This window comes from Bos mutus, chromosome 19 (genome assembly GCF_027580195.1).
Source record: "Bos mutus isolate GX-2022 chromosome 19, NWIPB_WYAK_1.1, whole genome shotgun sequence".
NCBI classification, from domain to species: domain Eukaryota; kingdom Metazoa; phylum Chordata; class Mammalia; order Artiodactyla; family Bovidae; genus Bos; species Bos mutus.
The window spans coordinates 28,970,942-28,989,485 of NC_091635.1; the positions used below are offsets into that span (position 1 = coordinate 28,970,942).

Below are 18,544 nucleotides of genomic sequence, written 5' to 3' on the forward strand. Positions count from 1 at the left end.
GTCCCAAATGCCAGGCAGGGAGATGCCAACCCCCTGGGCAGGGAGTGGGGAGGCCAGAGCCAGAGAGGCTAGGAAGAGAGGGTATGAAGACAGGGGAAGAACTGGACTTAATTCAGGAAAAGACCTGGTGAAAGCAGAGAAAAAGAGCATGGGTGTGCCCAGGTGTCTGTCTGTAATTTACACAGGAAGAGGATAAAGTTCCCTCTGTTCTCACCTTCCTGCATCAGGGAGGGGGCGGTTGGACCAGGGAAGGAGCCACCCACTTGAAGGCAGGCTCATGCCAGCACAGGAGAGTTGATGGAGACCAAAGTGGCTGTCTTCCCAGTGGCGCTAGTGGTAAAGAACCTGCCTGCCAGGTTCAATCCCTGGGTGAGGAAGATCCCCTGGAGAAGGGAATGGCTACCCACTCCAGTATTCTTGCCTGGACCCTGGAGGGCTATGGCCCATTGGGTCTCAAAGAGTCAGACACGACTTAGCACACACACGAGGTTGCTGTCTGTGTGTCTGTCCTCGCAGAGGTAGAGGGGGCTTGGAGGAAGGGAGCACTCAGGTATGGCTCCAGAGCCCGTTTCCACCCCTTCTTGCTGGGTGACAGTGGACTTCGGGGCCCAGGTGTCAGTGGCATCCTTGGGCACTGCACTACCCAAAGATGGCCAGAGAGAAAGAAATTCGGAGGCCGTGAGTGCAGAGCGGGGAGCTGTTGCATCCTGCGGAAGGGGGTTCTTGGGGAAGACCTGTCCTTGCCAAAGGGTTAACAGGAGAGGAGGGTTCCAGGCCTGTCCCCAGCCTTTGGCAGGGCATGAAGGGCTCCCTCACCTAATCCTTAATGAGCCCAATTACACTTTGGTATTTTCCCCCAGGTCTGCCAATATCTACCCTTCGCCTCCCCAAGCCAGGTCCCTAGCCCTGCCTCTGAGAAGGTAGCCTGGTTTGCTGGCCAAAGTCGGGCCAGTCCTGCCCCTCTGGGCTTCAGTTCCCTGTCTTTAAAGAGAGGGGGTTGGGCTGGGCTAATCTCTTAGGTCCCTTGCAGGTGGTGCTGTAGTGGCCACAGGGAGCAGCTGCCTCTAAGGTTGGGGTGGTGGGGGGACACCAAGCTGTATTTGTCTGTTTCAGCGGCCAGAGGAAGGCGGGGTGGGGACAGAGAAAGAACTGCCCTGTGGCGAGTGCCCATTGCCTTTTGGGCACTGGACAGACATCACCTCTGTTAACCCTCAGAGCAATCCCTTGAGGCTCTACAGATGAGGAAACTGAGGCTCACAATTGAAACACAGGCCTCATCCTATGATTCAGGGGGAAGGGGTGCACAGCCCGACGGCCCCCATCCCATCACTCACAGGGTCACAGGCGGGAGTATGGGGTTGTGTCTGGAAGAAGAGAGGCATCGTCTGTTCTTGTCCTGTGGAGTGTGAGTCCTCCTGGGCCTGGCTGCCCCCCACAGGTCCCCAAGGGGCCACCACCAAGCACTCCACTCTCCCAAGGCTGACACCTTGCAGGGTGTTCACTGTGCGGCCCCCACAGAGCGGCACCCCTAGGGGATGGCCTAGAGAGCTGGGGTCACCCACGGTCACACCCAAGACTCCCCAAAGGAGTCAGAGACTCCCACCTAGAGGAGTGGGATGGGCCGAGTTGGGGCAGCCATGCCCACCCCCAGCCCACACATCCCTACTTTGCCAGGCAGGAGGCCCTGAGGCTGGGCCACAACTGGTCCAGGTGTCTGCTGCTGTGGGTGGGGGTGGGAGACACCCACTGGACAAACCAAGGCAGCCGTGTCTGTTGTCCCATCCAAAGTGATGAGAGATGTAGCCTGTCACCTTTCCCTGGGGACGGCTGGGTGCTGGGGTTTTCAGGAGTGAGCTGGCTAAGTGGTGTTGAAAGTCAACACTCCAGCTCCAAGGAAGCAAGAGAGAGGGCATGAGAGGTGACGGAGAGCAATGGTCCAGAGGTGAGGTCACCATCCCCCCAGGCTATCCTCACCTGCTATTGGCTGGGAGTCCCAGAGGGCCTCCTTCCCCTGGACACCGTAGAGATAAGGGCTGCCTCTTCTGGATACTGATACTCCCTGAAAGATCCTCTGGCCACCCTCCGGAAGGAAGTCTTTCTTGTTATCTCAGCTGCATCCCTCCTCGAAGGGCCCACAGTGGTAACACAGAACAGCTGCCTCTACAGTGGGGGTGGGGGATTAGCCTCAGTGTCCCCTGTTCCGACCTCTGCTGCCAGGCAAGGCCTAGGAACCTGATTTGTACAGGAGACCCCCCCCCCGCCCCGCCAACCAAGCCCCCTGCCCAGGACCCTGGCACAGTTCAGCCTCATCCACTGCTTGCTCTCCTGGCCCAACTCCCCAAAAGACTGAACACTAGCTCCCCCAAACCAGGCTCCCCATCATGATGGCCCCAGGGTCAGCACTTCCACATGGGGCTGAGAGAATGAGTCTGAGAGAAAGAGCCTGCGAGCCAGAGAGAGAAGGGCTGAGAGATCCGGGGATGGTTTGAGCTTTGTCGGGGGGACGGGGGTGAGGTGGAATCCTGCCTCCCACAAAGGCCAGGAGGGCCAACCTCTACCTCTGACCCTGACAGAAGGGGAGGCATTCTGCTTGAAGGAGGAGGGGCAGGCAAGGCTGCCTCCAATGACTGTGAATAATGGAGATGGGGGAGGGGGAGTGGGGGGGATGAGTGTACTCTGCATTCACCCCCCCACCAAAAGACAATAGGTCTCCCATCCCCCGGCCCTTCCCTTCTGTTCTATCTCAGGGGCTGATGGGGTGGGAGTTGATTTTTGGAGTCTCTAAAGAACTTAGACAAAAAAGGTAGGTTCTGTGGTCGAGCCCCCTGTCTTCGGAGAATGGTCCCCTTCTCGGGATGAGTCTCGCTGTCCCTGGCCTGTGGTCGCCAGCCTCCCTTCCCCTACTTCCTGGGAACTAAAAGTTCTGGCCATCATCCTTGTCCCCCCTCCCAGCCTCGGTTTCCGGTTAAGTCGTGATTCTTGTCGCCCACTTTCCCAAAACACAAGGCAGGGTAGGGTCCTCGCTGCTGCCACCAGCGCTACGGAGCCACCTACACCCCCACCCCGCGCGCGGGCCCCCGTGGGCGCTCAGTCCCAGCGGCGCGTCGGTCCGGGATGGGGAGCCGGGAGTGCGGTCCCACGGCCCGCGCCCGCGCCTACCTGAAGGGCGCTTCCGACCCGAGCGGGGCCGCATCCAGTAGTCTGCGGCCGCCCGCGCCGGTCCGGATTCTCGGCGGCTCCCGGCTCCTGGCTCCCGGAGGTGCGCGGCGGATGAGTCCGGGGCCCGCGCGTCCCGGGGCAGCCGCCGCGGCCCCGGAGCCCGCCCCTGGGCGGCCCACGGGGAGCGGGTGCCAGGAGCCGCGCCGCCCGGAGCGGAGCGCAGGCGAGCGGGTCGGGAGAGTGACCTGGCGCTAGGGCTCCCCGGGCAGCAGAAGAGGGGAGACGCAGGGGCTCTTCTGGCGGCAGGGCTGGACCCATCGGTGAGTAGCCTCCCTACCCCTGGCTGGCCAGTCCTGAGTGCCTCTCACCTTCCAAAGGGTCCCAGAGTTGGGAGGAGGGGACCCCAAACTGGCCACCCCGCACTGGCCTGCTGGGACCTTCCCTGCCTGTGCATGCTAAGTCGCTTCAGTCCTGTCAAACTCTTTCCCACCCTAAGACTGTAGCCCACCAGGCTCCTCTGTCCATGGAATTTTCCAGGCAAGAATACTGGAGTGGGTTGCCATGCCCTCCAGGGGGCTCTTCGGGACCCAGGGATCAAACCGGTGTCTCTTGCTTTGGTAAGCGGGTTCTTTACCACAAGCACCACCTGGGAAGCCTTCCCTACCTTTTTATAAACCAGTCCCTCTTTTGAGGGGAAGCTCAGGGAGAAAAAGGAAGCTGACATTCATGGAGTACCTCCTGAGTGCCAAGAGGGATGGCATTAATCCTCATAACAACTTGCCCCTGACTGGTTTGATCCTCATTTTACAGACCAGGAGATGAAAGATTGGGGATGTTAAGTAACTGGCTCAAAGTCACACATGAAGTCAGGAGCAAATGGGAGACTTCAGGTTGTCCAGAGGTCAGTGGATTAAATCAGTGGGCCTGTTGGGGAAACATCACCGGTGTATGTGGCTGGGGATCATTTCTGATTCTTCCCAGGGAATCAGTGCACTGGCTCTGGCCCACACTGGGGCATGAGACAGGAGAATGAAGCCAAGCAGAGGAGGGCAGGAGGCAGGGGCTGATGGCATAACCTCCTAACAGCACCTGACATCATTCCATTACTGGAGAGTCTCAAGGAAAGGCGATAGGAATGGCTCTTGTATTAAAGAAGATGGACCAGTGCTGTTCTTCCCACCTCACGCTCCAGCCAGCCTTCATGTGAAACAGGCCTTCCAGAGAGGAGGTCTGACCACGGGGAGCCCTGGTGATGTTTCACTTGCTAGCTCCTGGCACTGCTTCCTGGTTCTCACGTCTACCAACTCACTCCTGTCTTGAGGTCTCTGCTGTTCCCTCCGCCTGGAACTCTCCCCTGATCTTCACAAGGCCTTTTCCTTGCCACTTGGGCCTCAACTCCACTATCACCTCCCCAGGACCCCCTTTCCCCAGCCCAGTTACTCTTTATCCCAGGCCCTGGTTATTTTCCCTCTTAGCACATCTCCCAAGATGCAATGCTTTTGCCTGGTCACTTACCTGTATCCCCTGTGGGGAAAGGGCTTTTATTTTCCAGGTATCGGAAGCATCAGCACTAAGCTCTATAAATGCTCTGTAAAGAGTTGTGGAATTAATGCACGAATTCATTCCCACTCCAAGAGTCAAGCCACATTAAAGTGTCCACTTAAAATGGGCAAACTGTATGGTATGTGACATGTCTCAGTGAAGGGTTCACTCAAAAACCAATAAGCGCAGATTGGCGCTGACAGTCACGTGACAGTCCCTGGCAAGCACACTCCCAGCACACCCACCCTCTAACTTGATCCGATCACATCTTCTCTGTCACGGTCCACATCCTGTGTCTGTCCATGGCAAACTGCATGCAGTTGCTCAGACCTGGGAGGGATCTTAGAGGTCATCCTGTCCCTTTTGTAACTTGTCCCTGATGAGTTAGCTTCTGGCCTTTGCTTGAACGTGCTGAGGACGGGGCACTCACTGCCTCTAGAGATGGTCTGTCCCGTTGATGGAGGGTCTCAAGAACAGAAAGCCCATCAGTATGGGAGCTGAGAGTTGCTTTCCTGTAATGCCTGAGCACGGGTTCTAGATCTGCTCCCTAGTGGTTCAGTGAAAGTTGCTCAGTCATGCCTGACTCTTTGTGACCCCATGGACTATACAGTCCATGGAATTCTCCAGGCCAGAATACTGGAGCAGGTAGTTGTTCCCGTCTCCAGGGGATCTTCCCAACTCAGGGATCAAACCCAGGTCTCCCACATTGCAGGTGGATTCTTAACCTGCTGAGCCACCAGGGAAGCCCAGATCTGCTCCCTGGTAATGCAGAAAAAGCCCTCCCCACCTTCCACAGCCAGCTGAACATGGCTGGCAGCCTCTTCTTCAGGGATCTCTCTGCTCAGTGAAAGAGACCCATTTCCCTCAGCTGTTCTTCCCCTGACATGGCCACCTCCTCCAGGAAGCCCCTCCTACATGCTCCTAGGGCATCTTGTATGGGACCCTAACACTGCATTTATCATGCTGTATTGAACTGTGTCCCCTAGACCCTGCCCAGGCTACACCACTGTGCTGAGGGGGCTAGTTCTGGGCCTTTATTCATTTCCTTCTGCTCAGTACTCTGCATGGTGACCAAGTGACTTGAACCGCTCAACTCAATAAAAACTTGTCTCCAGAGGTTTTATGATCCCACTCATATTCCTCTTAAACATATTTAGGCTTTCAATGACCTCCTTAGGACAGAGCCAGGGAGGGAATCACCTCCCCCAACCCTCTATCCTGTCCTCTATTAATGCTGCCCACTGTTAACTTTTCTACACTTCTGAGTCAGCTCTATAGAGAGCCGAGGCTCCATGAAACCTCCCTCATTTATTTTCATGTCATTGCTGGCGAGCTCAGCCTCCCCATCTCGTCACCCAGAGAGCGATCTCTAGCACTGTGAGCACCGGACCTTGTGTTTAGGCTTGCTGGCTTTCCTGTTCTGCCCGGCCTGTTGAAATCATTCAACAGGAGCACAGGTGCCAGCTGAGTGCCACCACAAAGACGTGGCTTCACCTAGATACACCAGGATAACACGCCCCCAAACTCCGACCCTGCACACACACACACACACACACACAACACAGCTCCTAGCTGTGAGCCTTCTGTTTTCCAGCCCCTTCCCACATCTTTATTGATCCATTTTCTCCTCCCAAATAGCCCTGAAAAGTCAGCATTCCTCTCCCCAATTTAAAGATAAGAAAAGGGGGCTTCCCCAGCAGCCTAATGGTAAAGAATCCATCTGCCAATGCAGGAAACACAGGTTTGATCCCTGGTCTGGGAGGATCCCACATGCTGAGGAGCGACTAGGTCCATGTGCCACAGCTACTGAGGCCTGCCCACTTAGAGTTTGTGCTCTGCAAGCAGTAAGAAGGCCATGCACTGCAACGAAGAGTAGCCCCTGCTTGTCACAACTAGAGAAAAACCCTCGTGTGCAGGAACGAAGATCCAGCACAGCCAAAAATAAATAGTTTTTTTTAAGATAAGGAAAGGGAGGTTCTGAGAGGTTAGTTTACCTGCCCCAGGTCACACAGCTAGAAAGGGGTGAAATCGAACCCCATCTGGTTGACTCTAAACACTAGGCCTTCTTCCCTCTATCTCATGGTGCCTTATCCCAACACACCCAGACTTTTTTCCTATAAATGTGGGGTGAGGAGGAAGACAACACAGAAACCCTTTTCCTAGTCCTGACAGCTGGGGCTGCTGGGGTGCTGGTGCTCCCTTTCCCACCTAGCATCTTCCAAGGAGGGGTTCCGTCCCCTAGTTGTCACCTTCCCCCGACACCGCCATCAGAAAATAATTCTCAGTCTAAATAAAGCCACTGTGTCTCTAGCTGGCCGACTCAGTTCTCCCTGCTGCTCAGTCTCATCCCCTTATCTCCTCTTCCTCTGTATTTTTAAAAAGTATTTATTATTTGGCTGCTTGGTTGGTGGGGGGTGGCACACAGAATCTTCTATCTTCATTGTGGCACGTGGGAACTTTTAGTTGTGGCATACGGGATCTAGTTCCCTGACCAGGGATCGAACCCTGGCCCCTGCACTGGGAGTGCAGAGTCTTAGCCACTGGACCACCAGGGAAGTCCCTCCATTTCCTCTGTTTTGTCTGTGATGAATCCCCAGCCCTAGAACAGTGCCGGCATATCAAAGATAACCAACACATATTGCTGGATTTAAGGAATGAACCAACCCTCACTGTGGGCACAGAAAATGGATCGGGTTCCTTGCTCTGGCTGTGTGGGCTGAGGCAAGTTACTTTCCCTCTCTGAGCTTCATTTCCTTATTTGTAAAACAGGACAATTAACACATCATAACATGGCAGAGGGTGATGAGAGATCATCCCTGCAGTGTGCCTGACATAGTTTGTGCCCAGTTAATAAGACAGGCGTCATTAATGAGGCGTTATGGTCCTCGCTTTAGAGACAGGGCACTGGGGCTCAGAGAGGTGAAAGGACTTACATAACCCACATTACCAGCTTGGAAGTGACCCATACAGAACGGAGCCGGGTGTGTCTGGCCTTAAGCTTGTGCCCTTTTCCGTGTGCCATGGGGCCTTCCCTAAGCGCTCGGTAAATATAATTCCTATCACAAAGGTGTGAGACGGTTATATTAATTGTTCCTTCTAATAAAACCAAGGACCTCAGTTAGAAAGCCTACAACAGAGGGGCTCAGGAGAGGAGCCAAAGACCCCTATCTAGTCAGCAGCTTATGTTCTGCTCACTGCCCCACCTGGGGTTGGAAGTACAGACTCATTCTGGGGCCCTGAGTTTCAGGAAGGTGGGAGAAGCCCCAACCTCAGGTGGGCTTGCCTCCTCCATCCCAAGTCCTCTCCATTCCCACTGAAAGGGCAGAATCGCTAAAGGCTAAGAGCCCTCCCCCCACAGGGCCTGCCTTTTGCCTCCTAAAATAGCCCGAAGCCACCATGTGCCCAGAGCGGCTCCCCACTGCTTGCAAATCCCCCTGAAATTAAATCCCCAGCCTGCCCCCAAGCAGGACAGCACCACCTCCTGCTGCCCGCTGAGCTCTATGGCTGGCCGGGCTCCCCCCAGTGGAAACCGGGACAGTCGTCCTTCACGGTGACCGAGACATAAATCCCCAAATAATGAGACAGGCGCTGGGAACACAGAACCAGACACGGTGCTAATTGGTTTACTTCTGGGCAGGCGTGATGTGGGACAACAGCAACAGGCCTTGGTTGCCCAGCAGGGAAGATGGGGTGGGGGGTGTGATGACCTCCCAGGTCCCTGATTTTCTGTGATCTCTGGCCTTGCATCCAGACCCACCAGCAGCCCCTCCTAGAACAGTAACTTAGACGTAAAAGGGAAGGATTGGGATCCCTTGGTCCAGGTCTTGAAGTAGGGAGACCCAAAGCATCCTTACCACAATCTAGAAATACCTCTTTCCACTAAAAACAAAACATAAAACTGAAAGGCTCAGCCCCCCTCAACATGTGTGAGGATGGCGGTGGGGAGGCGGGGTGGGCCCCACGCAGTCTCCCCGCCCCTCCTGCATGACTAGTAATAGATTCTTGGATGAGCATGAGGTCCTCAGTTTGCAGTAATCAGGATGAGATTATCACATTAACCTTTAAAAGTCTTTGCTCAAAAAGCAGCAGCAGCAGCTGACACCCTCGACTCCCCCGCCTTTGCCACCATCACCCTCTCCTGGACCATGGCCGGATGAGCTCCAGATATGGGCCCCATGGAGGCTCCACTGCACCGGCCTAGAGGCAGGGGGATGGACACCATGACCTTTTCAGGCCTGGGCTGCTTCTGAATTGTGGTGACATGGAAGAGTGAGGAGCTGGGGGTAAAGGGTATGTGTGTGTCTGTGAGAGTAATTTGGGGAGGGGGGGCCTTGTGAAAACCAGAGTAACTTGTAATCAGGCAAACAAGCACTTGCATATAACTGCCACTTACTGACCTGTGACTGGGAACATGGCCATTTTCCCCACATCTCAGTTTCCTGATCTATGAAATGGGGCTAACAATAACTAATAATAACTCCCCTAACCCAAGGCTGACAGCTGACAAGATTAAATAAGATAACAAATAGAAAACACCTTGCAGACTATAAAGAGCCATTATGATGTGAGGGGATGACATTGTTAGTTAAAGCAGGAGGGACAGTGGTAAGACTGCAGAAGGAACTTCCCCACAGCTGTGCAATGGAAACTAATGGGGCGAAAAGAGAGGAAAGACAAACGGGCCTGGGTGGAACCCCTGAAACCTCACAAATAATCTCCTCTCCCACACATAGTGCCCATCTGCATATCCAGACAGACCCCTCCCCTCCTGCCCATCATCCTGCCGCTCAAGGCTGCCAGCCCATCCCCAGTCTTCCCTAGTCCAGAGTTATAGCCAACTTGTGTTTGTTGCCAGCGCAACAGAAATTATTTCAACCTCTTCATCCAGCTGGGCAAAGCTGCCTGGGTCGTGTAGGAGAGGCTGGAGCAGGAGGAGAGGAGGCTGGGGACTGGGGTGTCCCACAGCAGGGGTGGCCCCCTCCCCAGAATATTCATCGCAACAGCAGCAGGCTAGAAGGCAGTCAGCTTACTGGGGGGACTTGCTCATACTGCCCCATGGAAGAGAAGGAATGGCTGAGGGCCCAGGGGTCCTCACTGGGACCTTGGCTAACCTCCTTCCTACTTAAAGAGCTGCATTCAGAAGAGGCCGGGAGAGGCCCTGACTACCAGCCAGGATCAACCCTAAGGAAATTTAGATCTTTGAGTTTCCCCAACCCACCCTTCATTTCCTGATGCTTTTCTTTGGTTAGTTTGTCCAGCAGAATTCTCCCACCTTCCTGGGCCTTGAGGTCTTCCCCTCTTCCTCAGTAGAAGTAACTGAACCTAACACATGCTAACCTCAGAAGAATGAAGGCAGGGGGGCACTGAGAATGACCCTGAGAATCTGGGGTCACCTAGGGCAGGAGGGAGGGGAGAGCCTCTGAGCGCACTGGCTGAGAGAGATGGTGGGATGGCCATGGTCCATCTTGCTGGCAAGGAGCAGCTGCCGAACCGCATCAAGGAGTCCTCCTCTCAAATCAGTCGGGTGGGTGGAAGCACATGGCCGTTGCAGGCCATGAAGGAGGCCTTTCAAAACCAGCAGAGAGCTTCCAAGAAACGCCCTGGGGATGGGCTGAGTCAACATGCCCCAGGTCCCCAAGGCCCTCTGTTCAGCCTCCAGGCTGTCAGGCTGCTTCCCACAGCAGGGGCTGCCCAAAGCCCTTGGCTGGGAGGCAGTTCAGGGCCCAGGACAGAGCCTGGGTTCTGGAGCCGTCAGACCTTGGGCAAGTTGCTTCGCCTCTCTGATCTGTAAAATGGGTACAAAAGTATCTATCTTGTGGATTTGTTGGGAAAATTGAGATGATATATGGAGAGTATCTCCCTTTGGGCCTGGCACAGAGGAGTGACTCGATAAATTCACTCAGTAAACACCCACTGAACACCTTCTATATGCTAGGCCCTCCATTCTATGCCTAGGGGATGCAGCAATGAACAAAAGTCTTAAGGGGCCCTCATGGAGCTTGCAATCTAGGAGGATGGTCAAGTCAATAAGTGGATAAACACACAAAGTCAGGGAGAACAAGTGGCCAGGAAAGGACTCTCTGAGGATGGCACAGTTCAGGCCAGAGCTGCCTGAGATGAGGGTCAGGGCTGCTCAAAGATAACTATGGCCCCTCACTGGAATCACCTGGGCAGCTTTGAAAATGATGGGACTCCTCCCCAGAGATTCTGATGGAATTAGTCCAGGGTGCAGCCTGGGCACCAGGAATTTTCAATTCTTCCCCGGTGATTCTGATGAGCAGCCAAGGGCGAGGACCCATCGCCCGGCGGTTTTTCCAAGTGCCTGGCTACCTGAGCATCACCACGGAGCTCATTAGGCATCTTGGGCTGGGCCCTCATCCCAGGAATTCAGATTCAGAATCTGGAGTGAGGCTCGGTGTCTGCCTTTTTAACAAGCATCCAGGTAATTCCGAAGAGCAGACAGGCCTAGAGATACATCTGGAAGAGCAAGTACCAGCTCAGAGCTCGGCACTCACAGCTCTCCACGTCCAAGGACCACGTGCTGCTTAGGATGTAAGCTACCGGCCTCTTTGACCCCAGCCTGGTAAGCCCCGCCTCCTTTTTTTGTCAGGTTCTGCGCATGCTCAAAGGCTTTCCATGAAGACCGAAAGTCCTGACGCTGTGGACTTGGGCTCTGTTTCTCCAGCATCCTCAGCCCCTCGGCGGAAGCCCCCTACTCCATTCTGTTACATGTCCATGCTTTATGTCCAGCCAGACCCTGGCCTTCCTCCAACCACGTGGCTCCAAGTCTGGCACCCCACAGGAATGACTAGCCCTAGCTGAAGGCACACCAAACCTACCCCAGCCTCTGCTGGTCACAGCTGCTCCCACAACTGGGCCAAAGGTGGCAGGGTTGTGACCTGCTCCTGTAACTCCCTGTTCCACCCTCTTTTTCTGTCCTGGGTCTCTGGTCACTCATAGCCCTGTCCTAGGGGCCAGGCCCTGGGAGGGGAGACATTGCGTGGTTATGCTCCTCAAGGCAGAGGTGTTCCTGAATCCCTTTCCATTCCTGATGAAGAATCAGGTCCCCCACCCTGTGCTTGGGCTCCCTGGCCTAAGGGATGCTCACCCCTTCCTGTAGGGAAACAGCATAGTATAGGTATATCCCCACACTGGGTTCAAGTCCTCCTCCTGCCACTTCCCAACTGCGTGGCCTTGGCCACCTCTGTGCCACAGTTTCCCCATCTGTAGTGTTAGTCGCTCAGTTGTGTCCGACTCTTTTCAACCCCATGGACTGTAGCCTGCCAGGCTCCTCCGTCTATGGAATTCTCCATGGACAATTCTCCAGCAAGAATACTAGAGTGGGTAGCCATGGCCTTCTACAGGGTATCTTCCCGACCCAAGGATTGCTCTTCTCACATTGAAGGCAGATTCAAGGATAAAATAGGATCTTACAGGGATTAAATGAGTCAACATTTTTACAGTATTTAGGAAACAGGTACCTGGTGATCAGTATGTGTGCTTGTTAAATAATATTTGAAAATACATGATTCCAGGAAGGTGAGGTTTTCGTCAACAAAATCAGTCCTGACAATGCAGCTAGTTCTGGGAGGCTGGGATTCACATTCTATTTTACAGGTGAGCAGACAGGTTAAGGACAGGAAGTGACTTGCCCCAGATGACACCCAAACCTCAGGTCAGTTATTTGAAGCTCTCTCTTTTCAAACACCCCAAAGCCCACCTCCTCACTCCTCCAGCGCCTGGCCTGGCCCAGGTGGGCTCTGTGCCCCGCACTGACAGAGGCCCCTTTGTACCCCTGCCCAGGGTCACACCCAGAGCTCAGAGCCACGGATCAGACAAGTGCCTTGTGTCTGGGTCCGTTTCATGGCCAAGTCTGTGGTCTCCCTAGCTGCTCCAGCCACGAACCCCAACCTCAGCAGGGCATCCCTGACCCTCCCTCACCACATTCGGCCAGGAGACAGACTGGGAGAGAGCCCCAAGGAAAACACCCCAGTTCTTGGTCTCCACCCTGCGCAAACTTCAAGTGGCCGAACTCTGGGGTATCTGGAACCTCAGAGGAAGCAAGGGCAGGAGCTGAGGTGTGAGACACGACATGGAGAACATTCTGAGGGAGTGGGGAGGGTTGTGCTGGGATCCAGGAAGCAAGATGGGATTACCCTGCCTTTCTATCTCCCTATGACCAACCTAGATAGCATATTGAAAAGCAGAGACATTACTTTGCCAACAAAGGTCCATCTAGTCAAGGCTATGGTTTTTCCAGTGGTCATGTATGGATGTCGGAGTTGGACTGTGAAGAAAGCTGAGCGCCGAAGAATTGATGCTTTTGAACTGTGGTGTTGGAAAAGACTCTTGAGAGTCCCTTGGACTGCAAGGAGATCCAACCAGTCCATTTTAAACGAGATCAGCCCTGGGTATTCTTTGGAAGGAATGATGCTAAAGCTGAAACTCCAGTACTTTGGCGACCTCATGCAAAGAGTTGACTCATTGGAAAAGACTCTGATGCTGGGAGGGATTGGGGGCAGGAGGAAAAGGAGGCAACAGAGGATGAGATGGCTGGATGGCATCATCGACTCGATGGATGTGAGTTTGAGTGAACTCCAGGAGTTGGTGATGGACAAGGAGGCCTGGCGTGCTGCGATTCATGGGGTCGCAGAGTCGGACACGACTGAGTGGCTGAACTGAACTGAACTGAACTGAACCTGTCTTCAAGCTGTTCACTTCTCTTTACCACCTGGATTGGCACAACAGCCTCCTCGTCAGCCTCCCTGCCTCCACTGCCCTCCCAGTCTGTTCTCCACGTGGCCAGAGGAGCTTTTTTACTTGATTGATTGATTGGTAGCACCATGCATCTTGCGGGATCTTAGTTCCCTGACCAGAGATTGAACCTGGGCCTCAGCAGTGAAACAGCCCAGTCCTAACCACTGGGCCACCAGGGAATTCCCTAGAGGAGACTTTTTAAAAGGCAAATCTGAACATGTCACTCTCCTGCCTAAAACCTCCAAGGGCTTCTCTTACTTTAGGAAATCTGGCTCCTACCCACCTCCCCAAAACCCTTCTTCTCTGCAATCCATGATCCTGCCCACAGATTAACTGAGATATAAATGCAACTCTCCAACTAAAACTTTGGCTGGTACAAGTAACACTGGTAATAGCTAGAACCAGATACAAGAAAATTTGTTGTTGGCTAAAGTGGACACAAGAATCCAATCTTGAACACAAATCTCCATTTACATTCGAATCTTCCAAAATTGGAGGAGTTACCCAATCACTCACACAATGGTGGAGAGCAGGGTCGGGGGCCTTTAATCATTGTGAAATTGATCAGTGCATCAATTCTCGGCTGCAAAATCTATACAGAATTGATGACGGTGAAAATAATTTCAATAAAGTTAAAATAGAATGAAAAAAAAAGGAAATTTTGTTTGTACCATAGAGGGAAAAAAATGGAAAAATCTGATGAAGGAATTAAATTGGATGAACAGAGTTCAAATGGGAAAGCACTTTCTGAAGAAGTGTTCAGCGTTGGTATGTTTTGGTTTCAAATGTTTGCATTCAAAACATCCTTGGGGTCAAAATGTCCAGGTCAAAATATCCCATGCCCCTTGGATCTGTTTTTGTGCCCCTCCCTGCCTTGCTATGATACTTTGCTACAGCCACAATGGCTCTTTCTCTTACCGGAGCAAGATGCTGAAATACCAGGAGAGGCCTTCCCTCCTCCCCCTCTTTAAGGTCGATGCCCTGCCTGCCTCCCTGTATGCTCTCTTATCCCTGCTCCCCCACCCCTCGTCTTATTCCTCTTTGAATTCCCAGGGCAGGACCTGGAAAATACAACCCATGGTAGGTGCTCAATAAATATTTGTGAGGTTTTTGTTTGTTTTTTTGGCTGTGCCATGTGGCTTGCGGGATCTCAGTTCCCCAACCAGGGATCAAATCTGTGCCCTGCTGCAATGGAAGTGTGGAGTCTTAACCACTAGACCACCAGGGAAGTCCCAATAAATATTTGTTGAATGAATGAATAAATCAGTGTCACCTGATTGAGGGGCTGGGGGATGGGTTAGGGCTTACAAAGGCCCGTGGGAAAGTTAAAGAGACAGGGCAGGGACATAGTCTTCCACCACAAGTTCCAGAGAAGTCCATTTTAGCAGAAAAAAGGAGACGGTACCAGTTCTTTTTCATTTCTGCCCCTTGCCCAGCTTGAGGTTCAAGACCATGTGTCAACTGGCCAGCTGCCTGCTCCCCCCTGCCCAGCTGGGCTGTGTGGCCCCCCTCCCCCGGGCCTAGCTCCCACATGTGGCTGCTGGCCAGGCTATTTGGGGAAATTTCCTGATCCCCCCTCTGGCCTCTCCACCCCCACACCCCATCCTGTGGCCCCAGAATAGCTGTCCCTGGCCTCAACTAGGGACGTTCCCATTCCCAATTAGCACCCAGATGGTACGCAAGCATCTCTGAAAGGTTCTGGTGTCCCTCTCCTCTCGGGAAGCTGCTAACTAGGACAGCAGATCTCAGAATGAGGTCACAAGACTCGGGCCCCAACACTCCCTTCCCTGCTGGAGACACGGGTGGGGACCAGATGTCTCCATCGCAGACTGTGGAGGTGGAGGAGGCGTGGGTGAGGGCAAGATGTAGGGATAGTCGAGGCAGCCTGGGCTCCTTGTTGCCCACAGAGCAGCTGTGGCTCCATCCCGGGAGGAGGCCTAGCTGTGGAGAATGAGGAGACCGGGGTCAAGTCCAGACTCTGCCTGGATTAGGGATTTTATGACCTCTCCAGGTTTCATCGGGCAGGATGCAGGGGTTCTGTACATAGTACGCTGTCATGCAAAGTCCAGGGACGGAATGACCCTTGGGGTCTCAGGGAGATCATTCTGGGATGAATCATGGGAGGGGTCCTCAAACCCATTAGAGAACGAATCCTTTCCTGAAGTCTCATTCTACTGCTGGCTCCAAGCTTGGCCAATGAGGGTGGGTAGGCAAACGGGCAGACTTCTCCCAGTTTCTGAAGACCACACCCCACATGTTTCTCTTTGGGAACACCCAGAGAACTCATGGGTTCCAATTCCCAGCACTTTCTCAGGGTATTTCCCCTGCCCTAGGTGAGGGATGGGGGTACAGGGCAGTGTCATAGCTTCTTCTCCTGCCTGGCCAGTGGGAGGGGGTTGTTAGCATCAGATATAGGGATCAACAGATCTGAGATCGGGAGGATGGAGATGCGTGGGGCCTGGGGAGGTTGGAGAGGCTGAAGGGGGCCCGGGGGAGGGCAGTGGGGGCACCGCAGGGTCGGCCTGGTCTCTGGTCTGGGCATCTGCAGAGGGGAAAAAAACACCTATGGAATTGGTCCGCACCCCACCCAAGGAAACTTTAGTCAGATAAACAAACAGCCAACACAGCTGCTCCTGTACCAGAGGCCGTGGCAGCGAGGAGAGGAGTGAAGAAGTGAGGAGGCCGGGGGACAGGGCAAGGAGGCTGTTTGAACAAGGCCCCGAGGCTCTGGGGCAGTTGGCAGAAATGTCTGGAACAGGGTGGAGAGCACAGCGGTGGTTTGGATCTGGAAACTGGAGCTTGGGGTGGGTGTGCTGAGCTTGGCTGCTTCGAGGAAAAAGAAAAGCATCAAATCAGCCTCCCTCTGAGGAAGGCTCCTAGGAAGCCTCCTGAGGAACACCTTTCCCTCAGCTCAAGGTCACAGACAAGGGCTCTCCCCCTCAACACTCTGAACCCCCAGCCCTGCTGCCAGACCTGTGACTCTGTCAGAAGAAAACACTGAATATTTCAGTCAGGAACCAAAGCCCCCAATTCTCAAGTTCTTAGCAGAGGAGCCAGGGCAGGTGGGCCAGCCTCGGGGTCCTTCCCGGAACCCGAGAGTCCTCCCCTCTCCTGGCAGTTGGAGGGGCCAGAGGTGATGGCAGTGCCTGGGGAAGCTTTGTCACCTTATTCTGCAGTCAGAGACATTCGGCTGCCCCGTTCCCCTGGGACGCCTCGTGAGAGTAACAGAGGTTGGAGAGAAACAGACCCTGACTTAGAGGCAGAGATGGGGAGAGGCAAAGACCAACAGATACTGGAAGATGAGCTAGTGAGGCGCCCCACCATCAGAGACACAGAGCTGAGGGACAGGGAGAGTGAGGAGAAGTGTGTGCATGGCAGAGAGACGGATGGAAGGGCAGAGACACACACAAAAAGACAGAAGGAGATTAAGAGAGACAGAGACAGATACACAGAGAAAGGGAAGAGGAATAAAGACACACAGAAAAAGAGACACAGGCAGAAAATGACCGACATAAAAGCAGGGGGAGGGCGCCCGAGAGCACAGGACACATGGACAGACACGCTCACAGGCTGAGAGGCTCCCAGAACTGCACGGGGACCCGGAGACACTCCCTTCCAGCCTCGGGGGAGCAGAGGGGCTGATTGTTGAGCCCGGTGGGGTTTGCCCGGGAGTCCTAGAAGGGCGGCATGGCTGCCTCCTGTCCCTAGCGCTGAACCTCTGCAGGCATCTGGCCCCCAGCCACCCTAAAGTAAGCCAAGCCCTGGCCGCTGGAGCTGGTCGGTCACCCAAGGTGAAATGAAAAGGCACCAATAGGGGAGACAGATGTGAACTCTGGTGAAGGCAAGGGATTGGCAGAGCCCACATGTCAGAGTGGGTCCATGGGGGGATCCATAGCCTGGGTTGAACCTGGAACGGTGATGAGGGGTGCACTACCGTGCACAGTGACGTCTGTGGGCTGCTGTAGGTGGCCACGCTTGCCTGGGTGTGTGTCTGAGTGGGAGTGTGTGTCCAGTTCAGTCAAGCACCTCACAGCCCTAATGAGGCCAAGGCGGCAGGCTTGATCCTCAAGCAGCCCAATCAGAATCTGAGAGTGAGTCAGATACGACTCCAAAAGGCTGTGCGTCTTCTTCTGAACAGACGGTGTGTTCAGGTGCCACAGGGCACTCAGCTTTGGCTGAGACCAATGTGCCATTCCTGCCCGCTGGGGACGACTCCCACTGCCTGACCAGCTTGCCCCCACACTCTTCCCCACCCAAACTTACAGGAGGACCCACATTCCAGAAACACGGCCCCCTTCCTGGCTGCAAGTCCAGCGCCCCCTGAGACAGGCAGCCAGAGAGACGGTGGGGTCCAGCCCCCATCTTCCTACAATCTAACTGCCATCCCACCTGCTGCAGTCCCCACTGAACTCTCTCCTTGCTCCTTGGGTCCAGTGAGTGCTCACATCAGCTTCACAGTTAGGAGGTGAGCAACCTCTCTCCCCCTCATCCCTTCCCTCTTAAGCATCACAGGAGACATTTTTTTAATGTCCCAATTTTGGCATGGAGAATGAGGTCAGCAGACCCATGGGGGCACCGCTTGTCGGTGACAGCTGACAGTCTTCATTTCACCTTGAAACTCCTTCATGGTCCAGGTGGGCGTGTCCTAAGCCCAGTTTCAGAGGGGTGCTATTAGGACAGGGAGAGCAGGAAGGGAATTCACCAAATAACAGTTTTGGTTGCTGATGCTGCGGGCTCCACCCCTAACATTTGCAAGGCCTGGAGCAGGGGGACAAAGAAGGGCCCACCTATCCATGTCAAAATGTTTAAAAATTATAAATCAAGCTAGTAAACTGCTAATTAAGATATATTCTGGGAATTCCTTGGTGGTCCAGTGGTTAGGACTCAGCACTCTCACTGTTTTGATCCCTGGCTGGGGAACTAAGATCCCGAAGCCATGTGGTGTGGCCTAAAATAAAATAAAATACATTCTAAACTCCCACCTTGACAAATATACTTTCATAATTACCTGGAAGACCAGCTTCCAGTTTAGATTCCTGTGACTCCTGGGAGTTCTGTAGAACAACTCTGTGTAAGGAGAAAGAGC

At 54.0% G+C, this 18,544-nt stretch overlaps 1 protein-coding gene and 1 long non-coding RNA gene across 11 annotated transcripts in view; one reads left to right on the forward strand and one right to left on the reverse strand.

Annotated features, from left to right (window-relative positions):
* Positions 1-3,402, reverse strand: part of LOC102267148 (uncharacterized protein C17orf113) — a 40,939-nt gene extending 37,537 nt beyond the window's left edge. For 5 of the 8 annotated variants that reach the window (XM_070389847.1, XM_070389844.1, XM_070389843.1 and 2 more), the window contains exon 1: positions 3,160-3,379. In XM_070389847.1, coding sequence (XP_070245948.1) covers positions 3,160-3,193 — 34 coding nt within the window. In that variant the 5' untranslated portion in view covers positions 3,194-3,379. Of the gene's footprint in view, positions 1-1,974; positions 2,161-3,159 lie in introns of all 8 variants that reach the window. The other 3 variants (XM_070389845.1, XM_070389839.1, XM_070389838.1) reach the window with 3 other exon arrangements.
* On the forward strand, positions 3,364-14,647 carry LOC138992116 (uncharacterized). 3 transcript variants are annotated; one of them, XR_011467999.1, is made up of 4 exons: positions 3,364-3,479; positions 3,697-3,776; positions 3,970-8,991; positions 11,312-14,647. It is a non-coding gene; the product is annotated as an uncharacterized lncRNA (long non-coding RNA). The 3 variants fall into 3 exon arrangements; XR_011467997.1 differs by having other exon boundaries at positions 3,697-8,991; XR_011467998.1 differs by lacking the exon at positions 3,364-3,479 and having other exon boundaries at positions 3,603-4,060; positions 4,141-8,991.
* The last annotated feature ends 3,897 nt before the right edge of the window (positions 14,648-18,544 follow it).